General features: G+C 40.5%; 1 protein-coding gene across 1 annotated transcript in view; it reads right to left on the bottom strand.

The window, feature by feature from the left end:
• The window catches only part of DROSHA (drosha ribonuclease III), a 126,502-nt gene that overhangs the window by 7,850 nt on the left and 95,651 nt on the right, over nt 1–23,001 (bottom strand). Inside the window, exons 28-32 of the mRNA XM_039256408.1 lie at nt 21,530–21,600; nt 14,844–14,888; nt 13,048–13,205; nt 11,913–12,018; nt 806–947 (exon numbers count right to left, since the gene is read on the bottom strand). Of these exons, the coding sequence (XP_039112339.1) occupies nt 806–947; nt 11,913–12,018; nt 13,048–13,205; nt 14,844–14,888; nt 21,530–21,600 (522 nt within the window). The remainder of the gene's footprint in view (nt 1–805; nt 948–11,912; nt 12,019–13,047; nt 13,206–14,843; nt 14,889–21,529; nt 21,601–23,001) is intronic.

The following is a 23,001-nucleotide window of genomic DNA, read 5'->3' as shown; positions in this document are numbered from 1 at the left end:
GGGGGAGGAGGAGGGGAAAAAAAAATGCCAGTGAAACTGATTACTCAATTTAATTTTTTAAGTTACTTTTCTTTAATTGAAAAAGTTCTTTTAATAAGTTCCTTAGTCAGACTGGCTTTGCACTTTGCAAATGAGCTGGTTGTGCATGGTAGACTTTAATATTTGTATACAATTCCAACTGTCAAGAATAGCTATAATGCTTAAAAAAAAAAGTTCCAAGGCCCTGTGAATGGCCCACTTACTTTAAAGAAGTATAAGAAACAATAAAATGATGTTTAAAATCCTTTAGTTAGCCATAACAGGATTATTTATAATGCTTCCAGACCATATCAGAAACTGCCAAAGATGACATTTGTCTGTAGAGCTTTGAGCTCATTCAAAACAACAGATAATAGTTTTAGTATTTAGTGAATAAATTACCCTTCTTTCTTCTATGCCCCTATATAAAGGCTCCTGGATGGCAAAAAAAAAGCTGATTCACTATTAGCCATCTTCACACTCTGCTACCGTTTCACACAAAGACTGGACGGTGGAACAGTCGATGGAGGGCTGCGGGGGCAGGGGTGGGGTGGGGGGGAGGTACCACTGAACAGAGACTGAATATAAAGCTCATTATTCATATATCTTAATTCCAAACTATTCTCCTTCTAACAAACTTTGGAGAAATACAGAAATAAAAATCAAAGTAGAAGAGGCTTCTTTTAGTTAGAACATAATAATAATGAGAAGTCAGATAAATGTGGGTGCATTTGATTTAAACTCTGAATCTGCGGGTTAAGAGAAAAGCTCTACTTCTAAGACTCACATTCCAAAAGGTCTGCCAAGGTCTTGGTCCTAAGGGCCACGGGTCTCTTGGTCTTGTCATTGGTGATGGCGTATTCCTGCATGCCCAGCTCCTCCGCTACCTTGGCCTGAGTTCTGTTATTCACTAAAGAGCTTCGCAACAACTGTACAAAAGAAAGTGAGATACACTTAGAAACCACCTCCCTGCGGTCTCTCTCCTGCTCCTGCGTTGGGCCCAACTAGCCTGACACCATTTCATAGGCAGGGGCACCAGGGGAAGCAATGGTTTAGGTCCTCAACTACGACTCCCAGGCTGCCGTGACAAACTCCATGCTTCTAGATTCTCCTTAATTACTTACTCTGCTCCTGGATTTTACCTGACAATGTAAATAGTTTACTTAGTTGAGTAGCAGTGAGCTATGTTGGGGGAGGATATGATGAAAGAGCATAGCTTCCTTTAAATGTAATCCTACTAAGTGAAGGAGCATTAAAAATTTTTTAAACCAACTTTACTGCAACACAATTTACAGACAATAAAATGTACCCATTTTAAGTATAGTTAGATGAGTTTTGACAACTTTCTACATTTCCATCACTCGAAATGGGTTCCATGTGCCCCTCTGCAATCAACTAATCCAATGCACCACCTACCAGGCAAACTTGACCTACTTTCTGTCATGTACTTCAGTTTTAAAAAGGCTAAACTAAACTTCAAGTTTCATAGCACTGATGTTAAATTTGATATTTCAGGATTTGGGGAAGTAATGTTTTAGTAAATATTATTTAAATCTTTCAATTATTTGTCTTTTTACTTTTTTATTATTTTAAAAATGTATACAATATATCCGGAGTTATAGTGTATCAAATTAAGACTCGTTAATTGAATTAAAATGTGATTTTTATATTTCAACTTCAAGAATTCAAAACAAAAATTCTAGTAGAAATGTTTGTCAGCAAAGAGACTTCTAAGCACCATCCTAAGCAGTAACATTACAGTGCATGAAAACTATACAACAAACTCATCACCGAGGTACCCGTAAAATGAGCATGGTTTAGGAATTCAGCATTCGCTAATCACTTACTAGAGGGAGGTGGGCAGGGAGGCTGGGAAAGCGGGTAGACACCAATATGGACCAAACAGAAGCTGAAAGTAATTATTATCCCCGAATCTAAGATTTCGGGGAATAATATACCTAAAACTAGAACTTTTCCTGCAAGAGCTAGCACAAGTTCTTGGGCTGCTACAATTCCTTCTTCCAAAGGAAACTCCGTGCCACCAGGGCCAAGGAGCAGGAAGCAGATGTGGACTGTGCTAGTATCACACGCCTATCACCCCACACTGCCCTTGGTTTATTAGATGCAAGTTCTATATTCTGCGGCTCCGCAGTGTCAACTGAGCTTATGAAAATCAAGATTTATTCTCAATGCCTGAGACTGCATCCTTGACAATAGATAAATAAGAAACAATATGTTCTTAATTTGCCTGACAGTGATGCATGAAGCAGAAATTCAACTTGATCTTCATAAGCCACGCTTCCTGCTGAGTTATAGACTATTATTCTTTGCCTGTCTCTGCTCCCTTCCTCCTCCTATTTCCCCCAACTCTAACTTTTTTCTCAATATAATAAATGTTTCATTAAAACTAACAGCCACAGAGAAGCTCAAAATGAAAAAGGCCTACTATATAATGTTAATAGAAGACCCAACCAATAGGGACTCACCAGCCTAATATCTTGTAATTACAAAATAACTGAACTGGAAGACAGAGATCTTTTTTCATCTGGATTCCCAGTTGGGAAGTGGGGGGAGGCAGTTCTCAAAGTAGAGGCCAGGGGGAATAAAAGGGCTATTTTGAGAATATAGTTGCACCGAGCAAGTTGGGTTCTCTGTCAGTATATGCTTTGGTGAGAAGACAAAACTCTAATTTAGGTTGCCTATATGGAGATTTCAGGCCTCAAAATCAACAAGCCTAATGAACACATGAGCACACATGAAACACCATACAGCATAGGTTACCAGGACCAGCGGCTGCCTTCCATAGTCAGGGCTCCTTCTCCGGTATCATACAGCAATGTTGTCTGACGGAGAAGGAAAACAGTGAGGATGCTAGCACGCGCTTCCGGTTTTACTTAAGATAAGCCCTGAAAGATCTTGAAGCAGCAGGGCGGCCAGGAGAAAGTGACCTTCAAGTTCTTGCAAAACGAAGAACTCAGTGTGGAAGTAGGAAGCTATAAACCATCCATATTTTTAGAGTCGATTTAAATTTAGAAGATGAGAAGACCTTGCTGTCTACCTAAACAACAAAGTCCGAATGGCAGTTCTTTAAGTGACAGCTTGCATCCTTGGCCTCTGCTGAACTCTACTTCAGAACGAATCATGCTTTTTACCAGCAAATGGGATGGCGGGCGGGGGAGGGGGGGGGCGGTGGAGAGGGGTGGTCACAAGGCAGAAAACCACTGGGAGTTACGGCAGTTCAGTGTAACGCCTGTGGAGCCCAATTCTGTGCCAGGCACTGTGCTGACAGCTAAAGTCCCCAAGATGACTGACACCCCACTGCTGCTAATATCCAGGGGAAGCCACACGAACTAGCCATGGTGATGTACTGTGGTAGCAGCTGTGACAGCACAGAGGCCACGGTGGATGGAGGCGCTCTTTTCTACCCCAGCCTAAAGGCCTCCTGGAGGACCTGACCCCTGAGTGAAAACATTGCAGAGGCTCGCTGACCTCGCAGTTACAGCAGAATCATAAGGTGCTTCTGAGATACTGGTGCTCAAGGAATGAGTATTTCTGGGGATACAACTTGGCCATGTGCACGTAGGTGGATTCTGACAAACAGATTCAGAATTGAACCAAAAAAAAGAGTCTGTCAGAAGGGTGCGTGCTACAGTCTGAATGTTTGTGTCCCCTAAAAATTCTTATGTTGAAATCCTAACGCCTGAAGATGATGGCATTAGGAGGTGGGGGCCTGTGAGGTGATTAGGTCATGAGGGTAGAGCCCTCAGTGATGGGATCGACACCCTTATAGAAGCAGCTTCAGTGAGATCTGTAGCCCCTTCTCCCACGTGAGAATACACAGAGGAGTCTGTGACCTGGAAGAGGGCTCTCACTTCACCACACTGGCACTCTGACCTTGGGCTTTCAGCCTCTAGAGTCGTGAGCACGATTCCTATTGTTCATAAGCCACCTAGTCTGTGGTACTTTGTCGTAGCCTGAACAGACTGAGACAGTGGGAAAGGGTCTTCCAGGAAGAGGGAAATCTCTGGCAAAACAAGGCGCCAGGACACAGCAAGGTGAATACCAGGTAGGACTGGAGGACAGGTGAGAGCGAGTCAGAGAGCGACGCAGGTGAGGCCAGCTGGGCTCTGGGAAGAGTCCTGCAGGTCACGTAAGGAAGTCTGTAGTTTCCTGCAGGGGAGGAGAAATCCCCTAAAAATGTCAAATGGGAACAGTGGCGAGGTAATATTTGGATTTTAGAAAGATCATTCTGATGAATAGATTTGAATAGGGAAAGATATAAGGTGGGAAAACCTGCTGACATTGATGCTGCAGATTATTATTTTACAAAGAGGAAATATCTGCTTTTTATTTTTTAGAATTTTAGAAATAATATTAAATACCCAATTGAGCTTGAGACAGTTATTAGACTGTTTTGTGAACAACGCCTTGTGTTAGACACGGTAGTGAAAAGCAAAAGATTCGGCACCAAGCTTTCTGGGTTCCAACTGTGGCCCTACCACTTCCTGGCTAAGTGACTCTGTGTAAGTTATTCCATCTCTCTGAGGTTGTTTCCTCATCCATAAAATGAAGCAAACAATACCTACTGCACAGGGTTGTAATGAATCACACGGTGCAATGGCTGGCATGCAATAAACACATAAAAAGTTTGTGTTAGCTGCTGTTGTTACCCACAGTAGGAAAGATAAGCTCACTCTCTGGTTACAAGAAAAGGGGTATAGAAAGTTCTAGAAATTCCTCTGGATTTTTCTTCAACACAGATTTCCTTCTTCTACTTGTTGTCTTCAAAGCTTTCCATTTTAGCAAGTGCTATGCCGCCCTTAACAACTTTTCTTTAAACCCCACCCACAAAATACAAAATTTTACTTGGAAAAAAAATTTTTTTTAAGTTTATTTACCCTGGGGGAGAGAGAGCATGTATGCACACCCAAGCCAGTGGGGGAAGGACAGAGAGAGAGAGAGAGAGAGAGAGAGAGAGAGAGAGAGAGAGAAAACCCAGGCAGGCTCCACGTTGCCATCACAGAGCCTGATTTGGGGTTTGAACTCACAAACCATAAGAGCATGCATGACCTGAGCCAAGATCAAGAGGCAGATGCTTAACCAACCAACTGAGCCACCCAGGCGCCCCATAAATTATAACTGAAATCATGAGAAAAAATGAAGGTGTATTTAGGGCTCTCTGTGAAGCTGAGAAGACGGCTGAGTTCCTGATGCAATGGCAGGCCCAGTATAAATATCACATACCTGGAATTCTGACTTTGAGAATCCAGGATGTTTTTGATTATCTTGGCACAGCAGTCTTTCATAATTAAACTTAACTTTTAAGAGGAAAAAGGTTTACTGCTTTAAAACAAAGAAACATATTGGCATTCTTCTTTCAACTTCTCTATTCACTCTCAATTCTAAAGAGGAAGCGACAGCTGTGGGACATGAGTAACCAAAGAGGGCCACCTAGTGTAAAATAAGCAGACTGTGATTTATTATTTTAAAGGCTTTAATATAAGAGCATGGAGTGAATGCAGAATATATTATTAAAAGTGACAGTGATGTGCCACACAGGTCTATTATACCCAGAGTGGTAGCCAGATGGTCTCCATTTCCTATGATAACTAAAGAAAAGGTGCACAAATGCTAGCAGGCGAAATGCAGGTCAGATACAAAGAGGCGAATTATGTCAGTGACAGAAATTCTCAAACAGGAGGCTGTGGAATCTATCCTCTCAGAGAGATCTCGTAGATAAGATATGTGTTTGTCTAAATGATTTATGTTTAGTGCTGTCTGGAGGCAGCAGAGAGGGATTAGATCACTGGTTCTCAAACTTTTTATTTGTAATCCTTGCCTTCTTATTATTGCAAATCATTCCTCTAAAAACAAACAGAACTTTCTGTAAGTTCATCTCACTGATGCACATGAGTGGGTACAGTACCTTGCACATAGTAGATATGGGATTGGCAACTATTTTTAGCTCGGTAGCACACAGGAAAGGCTAAGAGCGAGGAATGATCTAGAGGGAAGAACAATGTGCAGGTGTTAAACCTGCAAATGTGACAAGGCAGGCATCCTGGTCTGAGTTAATGCTCTTTGGGACCCTCTCACTACTTACCTAATCCCTGCCCTGAAAAACAAATACTTCGGTCTATGAAATGAGCCTCAGGCATCCCAGAACAACCATATATGCTTGCTATTCCCTCCCAAGCAGGGCTTTTTGAATATCCAACTCATACAACACTGTTTTTCCCCATCAGCATTCAAAACTTCAAATCCATGACTTCATTTGCTCAGCTGTCCTTACTCTCTGTAAAACAAGTGAACAAAGGTATGGCTCAAAGCTAACGAATGCCTCCCAGTGTGAATTAATGTAGTTGTATGTTCTTTAATCACAATAATGAATAATTTGCCATCTCCCTCATACAAATGCAACTGCAGTAAATAATCTTCCATAAAATTTTAAATAAATTTTAATCTTTAGACATTCATAAGTAAGTTTTCAGCCGTCTTCTTATAAAACATGCCACTTCCCTCCAATGTCACTTCTACTTTCCTCTCTGTACAACTTAGCTGCCCACAAAACTCTCATTCTTTTATTTACTTATCAAATATGTACTGGAAGCTTACCATATGGCTTACCATATGGCTCGGCACAGGCTCTCCCAGAACTTCCAGGCTAGTGGGACAGGCAACCTGGAAATAGTGCCAGGAAAGGAAAGAACGTTGAGGCTCCGATTGGGCACGGGGGCATCCGGGAAGGCTTTCCTTGCAACCAGAAGTCAAGCCAGAACTGACATCTAAGGGAAGAGTAGGAGAGACCAGGCAGATGGGAACAAGGCCTGGAAGCAGAATATTCTCCAGAACAAGAACAGCACATGCAAAGCCTGATGGCAGGAAGGGGCTTGGAGGAACACAAAACAGGCCAGTGTAGAGGTGCACAGTGAAAAGAAGAGTATGTGATACGAGGCGGGCAGCTGGGCAGGCACCCTGGGCCTTGCTTGCTGTCTAGTTACTATCCAAAGAATAAACAAAGACCACTGGACTGGGATATCACAATCATTCACTAAGCATAGTTGCTGACCACTAATATACCAGGAACTCCAAGGACCCAGGGAATTAGAAATGAAGAAAACAGGCAAAAACTCTTGCCCTCACAGAGTTTATACTCTGATGAGAAAAGACTGATAGTAAACAAGTAAAATACACAGAAAGTACCGAGAAGAAAATGGAAATGAGGTTTCGAGCTGGGAGAGGGGGACTAGGCACAAGGGGAAGAGGTCACTATTTAAGCAGGGTAAGTTAAAGGCCACAATGGTTAAGACAGCATTTGAACCAAGCCCTGAAGGAGATGGGGGATTTAGTCACAGCATGCGCAGAAGCCCCGAGGCAAAGGCTTGCTTAGTGTCCTGCAGGAATGACACAGAAGCCAAGGTCAAGAGTCTAGGAGACACAGACAGAGGCCGCATCAGACAGGCAGGTCATAAGGTCTCGTAGGTAACAACTATGTCTTTTATCTTTGAGACAGGAAATCTTTGGAAGGTTTGTCACAAGGGAGTGTTATAATCTGACTTCCTTTTAAAACGGTCCCTGTAGATGATGTGCTAAACAGAGACTGAGGGCTGCGGGGGAAGGACCAGTTGGGAGGCTAAAGCTATAATTTAGGGAAAAGATAATAGTAGGACCAGGGTGTTAACAGTGGAGATGGTAAAAAGTAGTCACGTTCTAGACAAAGTTTTAAGGTAAAATCAATAGGATGCTAGTGGCTAACAGGTATAGCATGAAGAAAATAGGACAGTTAAGGATGACTTCAAGGTTTTCAGCCTGAGCAACTAAAGAATGAAATGGTCCTCACTGATATGGAGAACAGCTACAGAAAAGCAGGTTTGGGGATGAAAATCAGTTTTGTTTTGGCCATGGAAGGTTTGAGATGCCTAAGAGATATCCAACTAGGGATTCCAGTATATCTTTATATCTAGTATTCAAGTGTATTTCGTACTCAAGTGTATAAAGACATGAGCCTAGGGGCGCCTGGGTGGCTCAGTCAGTTAAGCGTCTGACTTTGGCTCTGGTCATGATCTCACGGTTCGTGGGTTCGAGCCCCGCGTCGGGCTCTGTGCTGACAGCTAGCTCAGAGCCTGGAGCTTGTTTCAGATTCTGTGTCTCCCTCTCTCTCTGACCCTCCCCTGCTCACACTGTCTCTCTCTCTCTCAGAAATAAATAAAACATTAAAAAGAAATTAAAAAAAAAAAAAAAGACATGATTCTAGAGTTAGGGGGAAAGGTAAAAGCAGAAGTATTCAAAGCCATGAGATCACTCAGAAAAGAAGCTGAGAGAAAAGAGAAGAGGTCTGAGAAGGGGGGCACTCTAACATTTAGAGGTTGGGGAGATAACGGGAATGACCAAAGTGGACTGAAGATGAACGGCGAGAATGGTCACAGGAGCTGCTGTGAAAAGACACCACTGCTATAGCATCAGAACCCATCGTTATGCGGGGGCAGGATTGAATACAGGAAGACTTGTTAGAAAGCTACAACACTGTCAACAGGCCCCAAACCCGGGCCAACTGAACAATTTCCACCGAGACAACCCACACCATGGGAGAGCACACAACTGCAAAGGCCAGCTCTGCAGACAGCAGCGAGCATCTCGGAGGAATCTGTCTGTACACGCTGCACTACCTCATGCTCGGTATAAACACACCCTTAAGATCGTATCCTCTGTGGGGCACCAGTGGCTCAGTTGGTTAGGCGTCTGACTTTGGCTCAGGTCATGATCTCACGGTTTGTGGGTTCGAGCCCCATGTCGGACTCTGTTCTGACAGCTTAGATTCTGTGTCTCCCTCTCTCTCTCTGCCCCTTCCCTGCTCATTCTCTTTCCCTCAAAAATGAATACATGTTAGATTGTATCCTTTGCATTTAATAAACGCCACCTCTTCTAATGGGGTTTCTTTGTCAAGCATATTCCTGTAACATTCTGCCAGCAATACACAAACTGGTGGTCCAGGTGACAGAGGCTGGCTGAGAGGATTTAGGTGATGAAGGTGAGATGGTTACTCAGGAAGTAACGACGTCAGGACTCGTGAATGGTCTAGAATATAGGAAGGTGGGTGGAGGGAGGAATCAAGGATGACTCCTAGGTTCCTGACTTGCACACAGGCTGGCTGATGCTGCCGTTCCGTTACTCAGGGAATACTAGAAGAGGGTCCAGGCTCGAGAAGACCAGACGTTCTGTCTTGGATGTGTGGAGATGCTGAGCCGCAACAGCTCAGAGAAAAACAAATGGGGCTGAAGAGGTCCATATGGACATCATCACCCCTAGAGGGGAGCTGATGGTGGGGACACAGAAAAGACTATACAGGAAAAGCTCTCGTGAGAAGAGACAAGGCCTGGGAGGGAGCCTTTCAGACACTGGAATATTCATTAGCTGCACAGGAGGCTAACAGTGTGGCTAAGGAGGTGAGAGGAAAACCGAGAAGTGCAGCGTGACAGAAGCCAGCGAAGGGCAGTGTTTCAAGCAGGAGGGAGGAAGGGAGCAACCGCCGCAGTGCCGATGAGAGTTAATATCTTTTAAAATATGTACTCAACTGATGACAGATCATCTTTGTTTTGCCAGCATATCTGTCAGTCCTATTGATTTCTACCAAAGCTTTCTGTGAATATAGTTAATAAAACCATCATATCATAATTTTGTCATTTAACATCTTTCTAATAAGCTATTCAAAAATTCTCTAATTTTAAGATAGCAAAGCTAATAAACACACTTTGGATAAAACTACCGTTGTGACACTGAAGCACTTCAGGAAAGAACAGAACACTGGAGACTAGTTCTGGTTTTACCTTTATCTAGACCCTGGGCAGGACTTGTGCCTTTCTGAGTTTTGGTTTTATTATCTGTTCAATGTGTACATGTGTGCAATGACCAAGATGAGAAACAGTAAACCTGTTGGTCTACAGCATCCCCCCGCCACAAAACCCAAGAGTTCACGGTTAATTATGCAGGAATACAAGGGTAAATTCATGTATTGAAGTCACACATTTTCAACATTTTGGCCTCTATATGGCCAAAAAATGAATTACTATTTCAAGCCACTTGGCTTGGTTTGGTAATTTCTCAGACCAACCAGATACTCTGACAGCTATGAAGTCTATTCCCTAATGGAAGACACTGAACAAGCATTTACTGATTCCTTAATGTACAATAAGACACTAGACACTAGTTTATTTCTGGTAAATAATCCTATGTTGTCAAGAATTTAATATTAATTCAAGAGGAAAATACGTCCTTGTCCACGTAAAAAGTAGTTGTCCACCCAAAAGTAGTTAACTGTCATCCAAACTGTTATTTTTTTAAACGCTTATTTATTTATTTTGAGAAAGAGTGTGTGTGCGCATGAGCGGGCGAAGGGCCGAGAGAGAAGGAGACAGAGGCTCAGAAGTGGGCTCTGCACTGACAGCAGAGAGCCCGATGCAGGCCTCGAACTCACAAACTGTGAGATGATGACCTGAGCCAAAACCAAGAGTTGGATGCTTAACCAAGTAAGCTACCCAGGCGCCCCATAAGTTAAATTTAAAAGAAGTACATTGCTGATCTCCCATATAATAAATAGTATGTGGGGCATAGTAAGAACAAAATGTTCAGTGAGTGAGTGAATAAAAGACCACATTTTGTTAGGTTAGAAATTTCACTGAGAAATTACATCTGAATACAGTCAAATCATCATATTCTCCCTAATTCCAACATTTGTGTCTCACATAAACGATTTCCAGGGTTCACAGTTGCAAAAATAAGATCCAATTCTATTCAAAGCAAAACATGCATAAAAATTGTTGAGATGCAAACTATTAAGAGATTTATTATTTCTTCAATATAATAAAGAAGAAAGTCTACACTAACAAAATGTCTTAGAGCACACTACTGTTTTTCTTGGCCCAGGAAGGTATTTGCTTTCTCAATGCCCAACTCTAGAGGGGCTTCTCAAAGGTTATTCTTGTGCCTTGAGGGATCACCACGACTGGCTTCCAGATATGCTTTGTTCACCATTCCAGCTATATTATTGATCAGTTTCACAGAGTAAAAACAGTACACAACAAATAAAAAAGCTCAATACAATTTTATAAAATGAAATAAAAGTGAGAGAAACGGGGACTGTTTCACTTGTTCATAAATCAAACCTTGTCTAAATCCCTTTCAACTCCGCCCTGGATTCAGCCAAACTCATTCCCTACTGCCTTTCTATCTTCTGATTTTTCATGTTGTGCCCTTGTTTTGGTAGGTCCATTGTATGGCATGTGTTTGCACAGAAATTCCTTCCACTAACTCCTAATGGCCCAATCCTATTCTTCTTTAAAGGCTCAAAGATCATCATATCCACAAAGCCTTCTTAGAAATCCACAGCTAAATGTTATCTTTTCCTAAACAGCACAAGAGCAGCAGTTTACCTATGCTTTGCATAATATTCCATATGGGTTTCTCCTGTATTTAGTTACAATTACTTACTTATATTTTTCATAGTACACATGTATGGGTATGCACACACACATAACACACACACACACACACACACACACACACACAGAATTTGCAGCTATTGCCTTACATTTTTCATTGCTACTAACAGTTTTTAAACTCCTTATGGATAGACTAGGTGTCAAGTAATATTTGCTCTTCCCATGAAGCCTAGCTCAATGTCTTGCAGAGAGTAGGTAATCATTAATGAAGAAGTATAAAATCAGTTCTTGTAAACCGCTTTGTATACAATTTGCATAATGAAATGAACAAAGCCATATGCTATGCTAAAGTCACCAAGAATTAAGTAATCAATTACAGAAATATATATTTGGCTCTTCCAAATCTTCACTTTATTATACAGCAATCTTACTGGAGGGAATGATTTAACACAAACTCACAGTTAAATGTCCTTCATGATGATCTGGGAAATGAATAAATAAGTACTCAGTGGCTACCAGTTGCATTATGGAATCACCTAGGAATTCCATCCTCTGATTGTGGCCTCTGGAAAAAACAACATCAATGCAGAGGAGATCAATAGGCATTTGTATATTAAAAAAAGAAACAGAATTTTTAAAAAGACCTGATTTAAAAGGCAATGTATTCACCTTGCTTTAAAGCACAAAATTAAATACAAGTCCCTAAGGCCCCTCAATTGAAGAAAGATCTGAGTCAATACAGATTGGGTTTTGAAGAAGAAAGTGAGTACCATCTCAGGATTAAACAATTGCTAAAATAAAGACTGCTAAATGGTGCCTGGTCAGAGGTTAAGGAGTATCAGTTGAAAAATAAAGTATAGTACAGATTGTTATCTGCACAGAGAACCTCCATTCAGACAAAATAAAGCAAAAAGATCCAGAAAAGATTTTTCTTTGTTAAATCTTGACTTCTTTAATGAAATACATACTCTCTCTGAAATCCAGTTTAAGGACCCTAAAAAAAAACAACATGACAAGAATCTTAAATCTTTACACTTTAAAGATAGCTGTGAATATTTGATTTGAGGGAGAGAAGCCAAAAACGGAATAAAAAACAACATGCAAAAAAATAACATTTTAGTTATTTTCCTAATTATTACATTAATTCATCTCCAAATCACTCCTCTAGAGCTAGGGTGGAGGGCCAATTTCAGTCCTTGGTCTGTTTTTGCAAATTTAACTGGGACACGGCCATGCTCATTCATTTACATTTTCTCTATGGCTGCTTTTATGCTACTAGAGCAGAGTCGAATCGCTGAAACAGAGACCACATGGCCTGCAAAGCCTAAAATACTTAATATCTGTCCCTTTACAGATACAATTTTTGCTTCCTTCATGTTTCTCTTCTACTCTATGAAGAAATAAGATGCACGACAATGAAACCAAAAATATTGGATTGGAACATATCCCAGTGTCTGGCTACTCACCCATCTCCTAATGTGACTTTCCTGGAAATTTGTTTGAAATCCCAGTTCCTTTGCAAGGCATGCCGCAAAGGTTTGGGACGGACTGTCTAAATGGTCACACTGGGATTACACGGGTAATTCTAACTTACAGGGTCAGATGGTTAAATCCCACAGTTCTCAATGTGAATGCTCTTGCCAGAAGTCGAACATGAGTAAAAATTACTCCAATTGCTTCTTCAAACTCAGTAAGTTTCTGGAGAACTGGAGAAGTCTCAATAAGTTGTCGATCAGTATTCGGCTCTTGTAGCTGCAGGAGACGAAAAATAAATAAAAAATTATGTGTAGTTTTTGGTTACAAGAGTAATTATGAATTCTAGGATAGTGTTCTGTAAAATTTCTTGTCCTATGGGCAGCAACGTCTGAAATGCCGATAAAACATGGAAGCTTCTTTCTCATCCCTTAGAATGGCAAACAAACCTAATATTTAAAGAAGGCTCAAATAATATTTTCCAATCTTCTATCAAATTTCAAGGCCAAGCACTGTACACAGATAGTTCAAAATCCCAAGCATTATACTAGCTCCCCAAGGAAGAGGCAAAGGGAAGAACTGCTGGTGGAGAATACGTGTATCTAGTAACGCAGTGCTTCTCAAACTTCCGTGTCCATCAGAGCCCTTGCAGGGCTTCTTACATCCAGATGGCTGGGCTCTACCCCCAGTTTCTGATTCAGTACATCTGGAGAAAGGACTGAAAATCTGCCTGTCAAGCAGAGTCCCAGGAGAAGGAGATGCAGATGCTGCTGGTCTGGGAACTGCCCTCTGAACCTGGTTACTAGGCAGGTGCTCCATGTAACAATGAGCCTTTAACAACTGGCAGAGAGCAAACATGAAAAAGTGTAATTAAATTTTTTTTTTAATGTTTTATTTATTTCTAGGAGAGAGAGAGAGAGAGAGCGTGAGCAGGGGAGGGCCAGAGAGAGAGGGAGTCACAGACTGAAACAGGCTCCAGGCTCTGAGCTGGCAGTCAGCACAGAGCCCGACGCGGGGCTCGAACCCACGAACCGCTAGATCGTGACCTGAGCGAAAGTTGGACGCTTAACGGACTAAGCCACCCAGGTGCCCCGAAAAAGTGTAATTAAAGTGAACATTTTCAACAACTTTGGACAATTTCATAGTAATGTTTCTAAAGTTCTTTGAATTAATGCAATTTATTACTATAAAGCCTCTCATGAAAGTTCAGCCACTTAGTGATTATTCTTATATATGTATAATGTACATATGCACACATGCATATATTAAAATATGTGTGTATATATATAGTATATACATACATTTGTATATCTCCAAGTAAAGTAGAAATACAAAGAATACAAAGAGTTTTTAAACCAACTGGGAAAAAGGGTCATACCACACATAGATCTTTTAAATACCAAAATCTTGAGTACAAAGTCATCACACTGCACCAAAATTTTAATTTACAATATATTTTATGCAATCTGAGTCAAAGCGTTCAATTTCCAAGATCCAAATAAGGTTACAATTTAGCAGGGTTCATTTAGTATTTGTTCTTTTTACTAAGCCCAGACTTGCTGCCATGTTACCTTCTCTATAACAGCAAGCAGGTAGATACACTGCAGTCAACACATTAAGCTTTGAATATCACTTTTTGGGGGGAGAGAGGGCACCAAACCACAACCACACAAGAAGTTCCTCCTGCCTTGAAGGAAGGCAACTCCCAGCGCTTCCTCCACCCCATCCCAGAGCACAAATGACTTCATTTTACTATCTGTACCTAAGGTTTCCAATTCTGCCTAACACCAGCCTGAAGTCATAGTGCCACTGAAGGGAATCAAAGGTTTATAAAAGCAGGAGGAGAAACAGGCAAGCTAAAGTAACATGAACACCCAGAGTTCTAAAGCTCACTGCAGACAGGGAGGTCACACTTACTTGGAGTGGGTGGAGAGGATAATTGAGCCAGACTTCACGTAGGTCCTGGAAAACAGAGTGATGCCGTTAATGCTCGAGGGAGCCATTTAACACACTCTGGAGTACTAAATAAGATGCCATTATTTGAAATAGTGAACTATTTCAGATGCTGACTCCACTTATTGCAAATTCAATAGTGCTAACAAACTAATTTTTTTAAAGTGTATTCACCACTCGAACCGCCTATAGTGACTCTAATTAGCCTATTAAGCTGGGGAGGAAAAGAGCCACTTCCACCCCCAGAAGTCAAAGATACCTTTTAAAACTCAGTTACACATTTGCTTAACCTAATACATGGGATTAAGCTGTGGTTTTAATCATATTTTTTAGTTTACCATTCCCCAGAAATGTGCATCAGCTGTGCCTTTTGTAATTAAAACTCATCTCAAATGTCTTTTATTTTAGGCACTCGTTCATTATCATTTGAGCTGCTTTAAGATGGAGTGGAAAACATCCATATCTAGTTCCTACACTCTCAGATCTATAAGACCACACTTTTACTGTGGGTCATGGCAAACGTTCCCTTGAAATATGGAAATGAGTGAATTTTATGGAGAAGCCCAGTACATTATTTCATCCACTGAGCTAAATCTAGAGGCAGTTATAATTAGAACTTCCTCAGGATTAAAACATTTTCCTTCAGTTTTAGACTCTAGGGAGTCTCCGACTGAATATATTTTCTGGCCTTGATGTTAGGTTTCAAACAAATAACAAAGGGTTTTTTTAAAAAGGGAAAATATTTTTACAAAATTTGGGGGGGAGAAGAATAGGAAAATTTAGTATCACTATGGCATACATGACGACAAACTGAAATAAAATATTCAATGTTTTTGGGCAACTTGCATTCCAGTAAAAAACACTTAGAGGTTTTGGATTTGTTTGGGGTTTTTTTGGCCAATATTAAAAAAAAAAAAAAAAAAAAAAGCTTAAATACCAAACTGTTTTAAGGCACTTTGGAGAGCTTCTCTTAACCAATTCAATAACCTTTTCCTTGAATTCTTTGTGGCATGAATTACATAGAATGTCACTCCCTTCTTATACCTTTCTTATGTTCCCTCATGCTATTTTCCTCCTCAAAGCATCAGGCCCAGAGCTGGCACACAGAAGATGCTACTACTAATGTTGATCATATCAACAGTAACAATAAACAGCTATCTCTTCTAACCAACCCCAGTCTCCAATATTCAAAATTCTCAGGAACTTAATTCCTCTTTCTCCTTTCTCCTCGTGTTTTTCACTCAGTCACACCGTGATTTCTCCTTAGATGCCTCAGATGTATAACCACTTAACACCTCACGCCTAAATTATTTCAATTGCCTCCATTTCCTTTCATCTACCCTACTCAGAGATCAGGTTCTGCCATACCTTGGTGTGAGAGAAAACAGCCTGTAAAACATCCAGACTGTAATTCTAGTTCTACCATCTATTAGCTCAAGAAAAAAACCTCTTCCTTCAGTGTGTTCTGGAAAATGCTCACTGACTGTTGAGACATTTATTAATGCAACATTAAAAAAATTTTTTTTTTCATCATGGTAAGTGTACTCTTTAATCCTCATCATCTATTTGACCTATCCCTCTACCCACCTCCCCTCTGGTAACCATCAGTTTGTTCTCTATAGCTAAGAGTCTGTTTCTTGGTTTGTCTCTTTGTTTTTCCTTTGCTCATTTGTTTTGTTTCTTAAATTCCACATATAAGTGAGATTTTATGGTATTTGTCTTTCTCTGACTTATTTTGCTTAGCACTATACTCTTGAGCTTCATCCACATCATTGCAAATGGCAAGATTTCATTCTTATGGCTGAATAATAGTCGTGTGTGTGTGTGTGTATGTGTGTGAAGTCTTTATCCATTCAACTATCAATAGACACTTGGGCTACTTCCACAGTTTGGCTACTGTACATAATGCTGCAAAAAACATAGGGGTACATGATTTACACTGATCACTCCTTTGTCATTTTTCACTTCCCTGACTCTATTTAAAATGCCCGGTCATTCTGTCCAAATCAAAGTTGGATCAGTTCGTGCTGGACCTTCTTTCCTAATACAATAGTATATTATTCATTAAAATATGTCCTTACCCATTCAGAAAAAAATAGGGTTGCATGTACCCTTTAGAATTAGTGTTTTGTATTTTTTGGGTAAACATCTAGTAGTGTGATTACTGGATTGTAGGGTAGTTTCTATTTTTAATTTTGAAGGAACTTCCACACTGTTTTCCAGACTGGCTGCACCAGTTTGCATTCTCACCAGCAGTGCAAGAGAATTTCTTTTTCTCCACATCCTTACCAACGCTTGCTGTTTAGCAACATATTTTTATCAAATGCTTATAATGTATTCGATAAAACAAATGAGACACTATTCCTGTCCTCAAAGGAGCCTAGTGGGGGGAAATGAAGGGAAATAAGTATAACTGAATGACCTGAGATCAGTTCTATAATAGTGATATAAACTAATGCAAGGAAAATTCTGCTTGGGGGCATCAGATAAAGCATCAAAGAAGAGGTAACTCTTCAGATGTATCCTGAAGAACATGAGGAATTTGGCAAATCAGCAGGGAGAGGAAATCAAAAGCAGGGCACCATAAATGCACAAATACTATGTCTCAAAGAACACAGGCACAAAAAGGTAACTCCTAATAGGTAGAACACAGAGGATATTAGGGCAGTGAAAATACTCTATATGGTATTATAATGGATACGTGGCATTATACGTCTGTCCAAACCCACAGAATGAAGAACACCAAGAGTGAACCCTAAGGTAAACTACGGGAACTTGAGAGATGATGATATATCAATGTAGGTTCATCAACTGTAATAAATGTACCACTCTGATGGGTTGTGTTGATAAAATGGGAGAGGCTATGAATGTGAGAAGGGAGGGAGGTATGGGAAATTTTTACTCTCAATATAGCTGTGAGCTTGAAACTGCTCTAAAAAATCAAGTCTCTTCGTAAAAAAAAAATTTTTTTTAATGTTTTATTTATTTCTGAGAGAGAGAGAGAGAGGCAACGTGAGCAGGGGTGGGTCAGAAAGAGAGGGAGATACAGAATCCAAAACAGCTCCAGGCTCTGAGCTGGCTGTCAGCACAGAGCCCGACGCAGGGCTCGAACCCACAAACTGTGAGATCATGACCTGAGCCGAAGTCAGATGCTTAACTGTCTTAGCCACCCAGGCGCCCCTAAAAAATCAGGTCTCAAAGAAATTTTTAATTAAAAAACGGAATTCCTAGAATGGCACAAAGGATTAGAAGAAAGGAGACAAAAAATAGATAGGAATTAGATTATAAAAACTATCAAATGCTCTGTTGTATAATACAGGCCTTGGAAGACAGTAAAGAAATCAAAGACCTTAAGCAAGAAAGAAAATAGTCAAATCCATGCACTAAAAAGAAGACAACACTAAATGTAGTATGAACGATGGACTGGAGTGGTTAAATACTTCATGTGAGAAATGAGAAGGGAAAACATTAAAGCAAACAGTGAACCAATTCAAGCTATATTAGACCCAGGGAGCCTGCGTGGCTCAGTCAGTTAAGCCTCCAACTCTCGATTTCAGTTTAGGTCATGATCTCACAGTTCATGAGATTGAGCCTTGCAACGGGCTCCACACTGACAGTGCGGGACCAGCTTGGGATTCTTTCTCTCCCTCTTTCTTTGTCTCTCCCTCTCTTTGTCCCTCCCCCTCACGCCTGTGCATGCTCCTTTGCTCTCTCTCTCTCAAAATAAATAAGTAAACATTAAAAAAAAAAAAAAGACATACTAGGGACAGAACTGATACAGGAGCCTGCAACTAATTGAGACAGGAAGGAAAAAGTTCCAGGACAAAAGAAGATCCTAAGGTTTTGGGTTTAGATGATAAAAGTAAGAGAGATGAAATAGGTTTTGGTATTAAGGTAATGAGGGCAAACACTAAAAATGCTGGAATAAGGTATGTGTGAAATATCCACATGAAGCTGTCCAGGGGCAATTTGAAAAGACATATTCCAATCTCTGGAACTCCAGAGAAAGGCCAGGGAAGGAGATATTGGGATAGATGTGCAAAGACAAAATACGAGTTGGGAAGGGAACAGGAGAATACGAAAGATTACACAGTAATCTCTCCCTATCTTTCTAAAGGGCCATTGGGATGATCAGATTGCAACAATGGATCAGAATGTGTTGGGAAGCCATGAAGGGCAACACAAAGGTGAAAACACGGAACTGGGAAAAATGGTCTGGGATGAAAGAGTGAATGAGCATCAGAACAGGCTGAGAATGGAAAAACTGTCCTACTGTGAACGGGGCTAGGAGACAACAGAGATAAAGCCTGCTGCAAAGATGGCAGGAAACTATGTTTCCCTCAAGGTCATATAGCAGCTGTAAACTGCCAGAACAGACCCCTGTTTGAGGGACCACTGCTTTCCTGACAATGTTGCCTTGCCACCAGCTTTGCTATGTCTTCTCCTCTGAATAAAGATTACTGGTGACACTATGCTAACTTGCCCTTGGCTCCTGACAGCACCCAATCCTATATCAATGCCTGGTGGGTTTTTTGTTTTTGTTTGGTTTTTTTTTTTTTTTGGTGAGAGATGGGGGGGTGGGGAGAGAGAGAGAGAGAGAAAGAGAGAGAGAGAGAGAGAGAGAAAGAGTATCTTAAGCAGGCTCCACATTCAGTGCAGAGCCTCACTAGGGGCTTGATCCCACCACCACCATGGGATCACGACCTGAGCCAAAACCAAGAGGCAGTCACGCAATCAGCTGAGGCATCCAGGCACCCTAATCTGTGGCTTCTTCTAATCCAGCTTCTGAAAAGCAACCAACCAAAAACTGATCCCTGTTTTCCTGGCTGCTCCTTATAATCTGCCAGCACCAGCCCAGGCCTCAGAAAGACTCCTGACTCCCTCGCTACATGGATTCAATAAATCTGTCTTGTGGGCCTACAGGTTTGTGTCTGCCTGCCTGTGGCTGATTAGACTTTCACAGTATCATTACTCAAGAAAAAAATTCAACGGTTCACCAGCGTCTCTCACACGTTACACCTAACGGATGTGAGCCAATATGGGAATGTCAAATGAGTCAGGATGTCCTGGTGTGTGCACCTGAAAACGGTGAAACAGAAAGACCATATATTACTAAGCACTGCTCAGTTTCATAAAAGACGCACTAAAATGAATTCTGAATCTCAGCCTCCCCATTTGTAAGATCGTGTTCAGACTCTGCTTTTTCGTTTAATCACTTACTCATTTCATTTCGTTAGCAAATATTTATTAAATACTGCATTTGCCAGCACTGCACTTGGTACTGGAAATATAAGATAAGCTTGCTAAGTAGACAAGTGGGAGAAAGAAGCAGTTTAAAGAGAGAAAAGAATCTAAACAAAAACCAATGCAATTAAGAGCACACGGTATAAAACTGCGCATGATTCAGGAAATCAGGAACGCGGCGTGGACGAGCTGTGCAGCAGGTGCGATGGGAGAGGGGGGCGGGGAGGAGCTGGGGGTGAGGAGACTAGTGCGAGGCAAGGCTGGAAGGAGGAAGAAAGTAAAGAAGTTGCTGAAATTGCCAACAAAAGATAAAGGCCAGAACAAAGATATTTTAAGATTTGAGAAAAAGACTTAAAATACATGCCATCTGCTATAGATATAAATCAAGATGCACACTCATTTATATGTGTAGGACAGAATAGGGGGCATGGAACATCTGTAGATAACTCTGTCATCAGGAGAAAATTCACACACATAAAATCATCACATATCTCTATAAAAACAAATATAAAAAATCAAATCCTCAGATACGAACATCATCGAGGTTACATTTTTCAAAAACCATTGATTCTTTTTTTTAAACTATCCTAAGTAATACAGTAATAACATCTGACAGCCATTTAAGCTGAAGGTTTCACAAAGGTTTAAAACACTGGCTTCCTCTGTTCTTTATTGCTCCATGAGGGCTATTTCACTCAATTATAATGACATTTCAATTTGGAATACAGAGTTGCCTCTCCCTTTAAATGTTAAATTGACTTGTTTTGGTACAAAAAGCATCCAGTATGCTCTATTACATGCAGGATTTAAAAAGGTGGCTCTAGCAATATTAATAGCTTAATACTTTAGTAAAAACAGGGACTATTTTAGAATCTATCATTTGTTCTTAAACTATAACTTGCTTAACAACAACAACAAAAAAGTACCTCCATACTCTTTACTCATAGCCTTATCAGAAACTCCCTATGAGCTGACTTTCTAAAATAAATATACATTTATCTAGTCTACATAGTTTATATAAAAACAGATCCTAAACACAAAAGCCAAAAGGTTATAGCTTCAAGTAAGCCTGCATGGGGTAGGTACCCAACCATTATAAAACAGAAAATCATAATTAACTTCAAGATACTTCAAAATAAAACAAACTTTCATATCAAATTTGTTAAGTGGCCATGAGGAGAGATGGGGTCTCAGGTAGAAGGCAAACTCCCCGTGCAAATGCCCACAGAACTTTCCCATTTGCAACAGGGTTGAGTAAGCTATATTTGGTGTACTGAAATCTACCATCCATGGCATATTTGGGAACTTTGTTTCTCCTACACTCTCTTTAAACACAACACTAATTGATATAAAATCTTTTATAATGATACCTAGCTGAGAAAAATCAAATGATTCAAGATAAATACCGGATCATTAAAGAGTAAGCGTCCAAATAACTGTTTGGCTTCCTCCAGGCTTCCCTCCAAGTAAACAGCTCCTAGATAAAAGGAAGAGGATGCCAAAAGGAAGGCTGCATTAATATTCAAAGAAAATTATATATCTCTATAAATAGCAAAAAGGCAAGCCAAAACCCACTCACAGAAAAGAAAAAAAAAATTGACAAGACCAGAAGCAATTGTTTTAAAGGTAGCATCTTCCCTCTCTTAGCTAGGATTTATACTATAATTTAGGTTGAAATGTGAAATTCAAGTTACTAAAATCTGAATCCAATATTTTAAGTAAAAAGAGGCCTACTATGAACTATCATGAGGGGTTTGGGTATGAACTTACCAAGGGAACTATGCAAATACTAACTTTATGAGCATGTAAGGTTTTATTTTCTATTTATAGTTTATGTTTCAGACCATAAAAAGATCTACTAAAACCTGAGCTCAGATCAATGAAGTCTTCTGCAAATAAAAATCAGGACAACCTCAGGGGCACCTGGGTCGTTCAGTTGGCTGAGCTTCCTTCTCTTCTTAATCTCAGCTCAGGACATGATCTCATGGTTCATGGGATTGAGCCCCATATCGGGCTCTACGCTGACAGCGTGGAGCCTGCTTGGGATTCTCTCTCTCTCTCTCTCTCTCTCTCTCTCAACACAAATAAATAAATTTTAAAAAATCAGGACAACCTTTTTCTTTAATTTGAAATAACTAACATTTAAACTGGGTATTAAATCAAATAACATTTTAAATGATACGGTATCAAATAATTCTGGAATATGGTAGTCCTTTATTTTTGAAATCATATTTTTATACTGGTCTTCAGAAAGACGTCTTTTAAATTTTTTTAATGTTTATTTACTTTTGAGAGAGAGAGACAGACAGACTTTGAGTGAGGGAGAGGTAGAGAGAGAGGGAGACACAGAATCTGAAGTAGGCTCCAGGCTCCATGCCATCAGCACAGAGCCCAATGCAGGGCTTGAATCCACGAACTGTGAGATCACGATCTGAGCTGAAGTCAGATGCTTAACCAACTGAGCCACCCAGGTGCCCCAGAAAGGCGTTTTTTATGTACAACATTAAGACACTTAGTCATCAGGGCTTCTGATAAATAAATACATTTATTATTTATCCATAGTTATAGTAATAATAATGCTAATAATAATGAGGAGGATAGTAGCACTAGTAATAGTAGTTTGGGGACCACTCGTCCCCTAGGCAAAGTACAAAGCATTTTTGCATTTTTTTTTAATGTTTGTTTACTTTTGAGAGAGACAGAGACAGAGTATGAGCAGGGGAGGAGCAGAGGGAAATGGAAACACAGAATCTGAAGCAGGCACTCTGAGTTGTCAGCACAGAGCCCGATGTGGGGCTCAAACTCACAAACCGAGAGATCGTGACCTGAGCCAAAGTTGGATGCTCAACCAACTGAGACACCAAGGTGCCCCAGCATT

This window comes from Hyaena hyaena, unplaced genomic scaffold, assembly GCF_003009895.1.
Source record: "Hyaena hyaena isolate Hyena2069 unplaced genomic scaffold, ASM300989v1 scaffold_577, whole genome shotgun sequence".
Taxonomy (NCBI): Eukaryota; Metazoa; Chordata; class Mammalia; order Carnivora; family Hyaenidae; genus Hyaena; species Hyaena hyaena.
The sequence above is the reverse complement of the archived record's forward strand: the minus strand, read 5'-3'. Positions and strand labels throughout refer to the sequence as shown.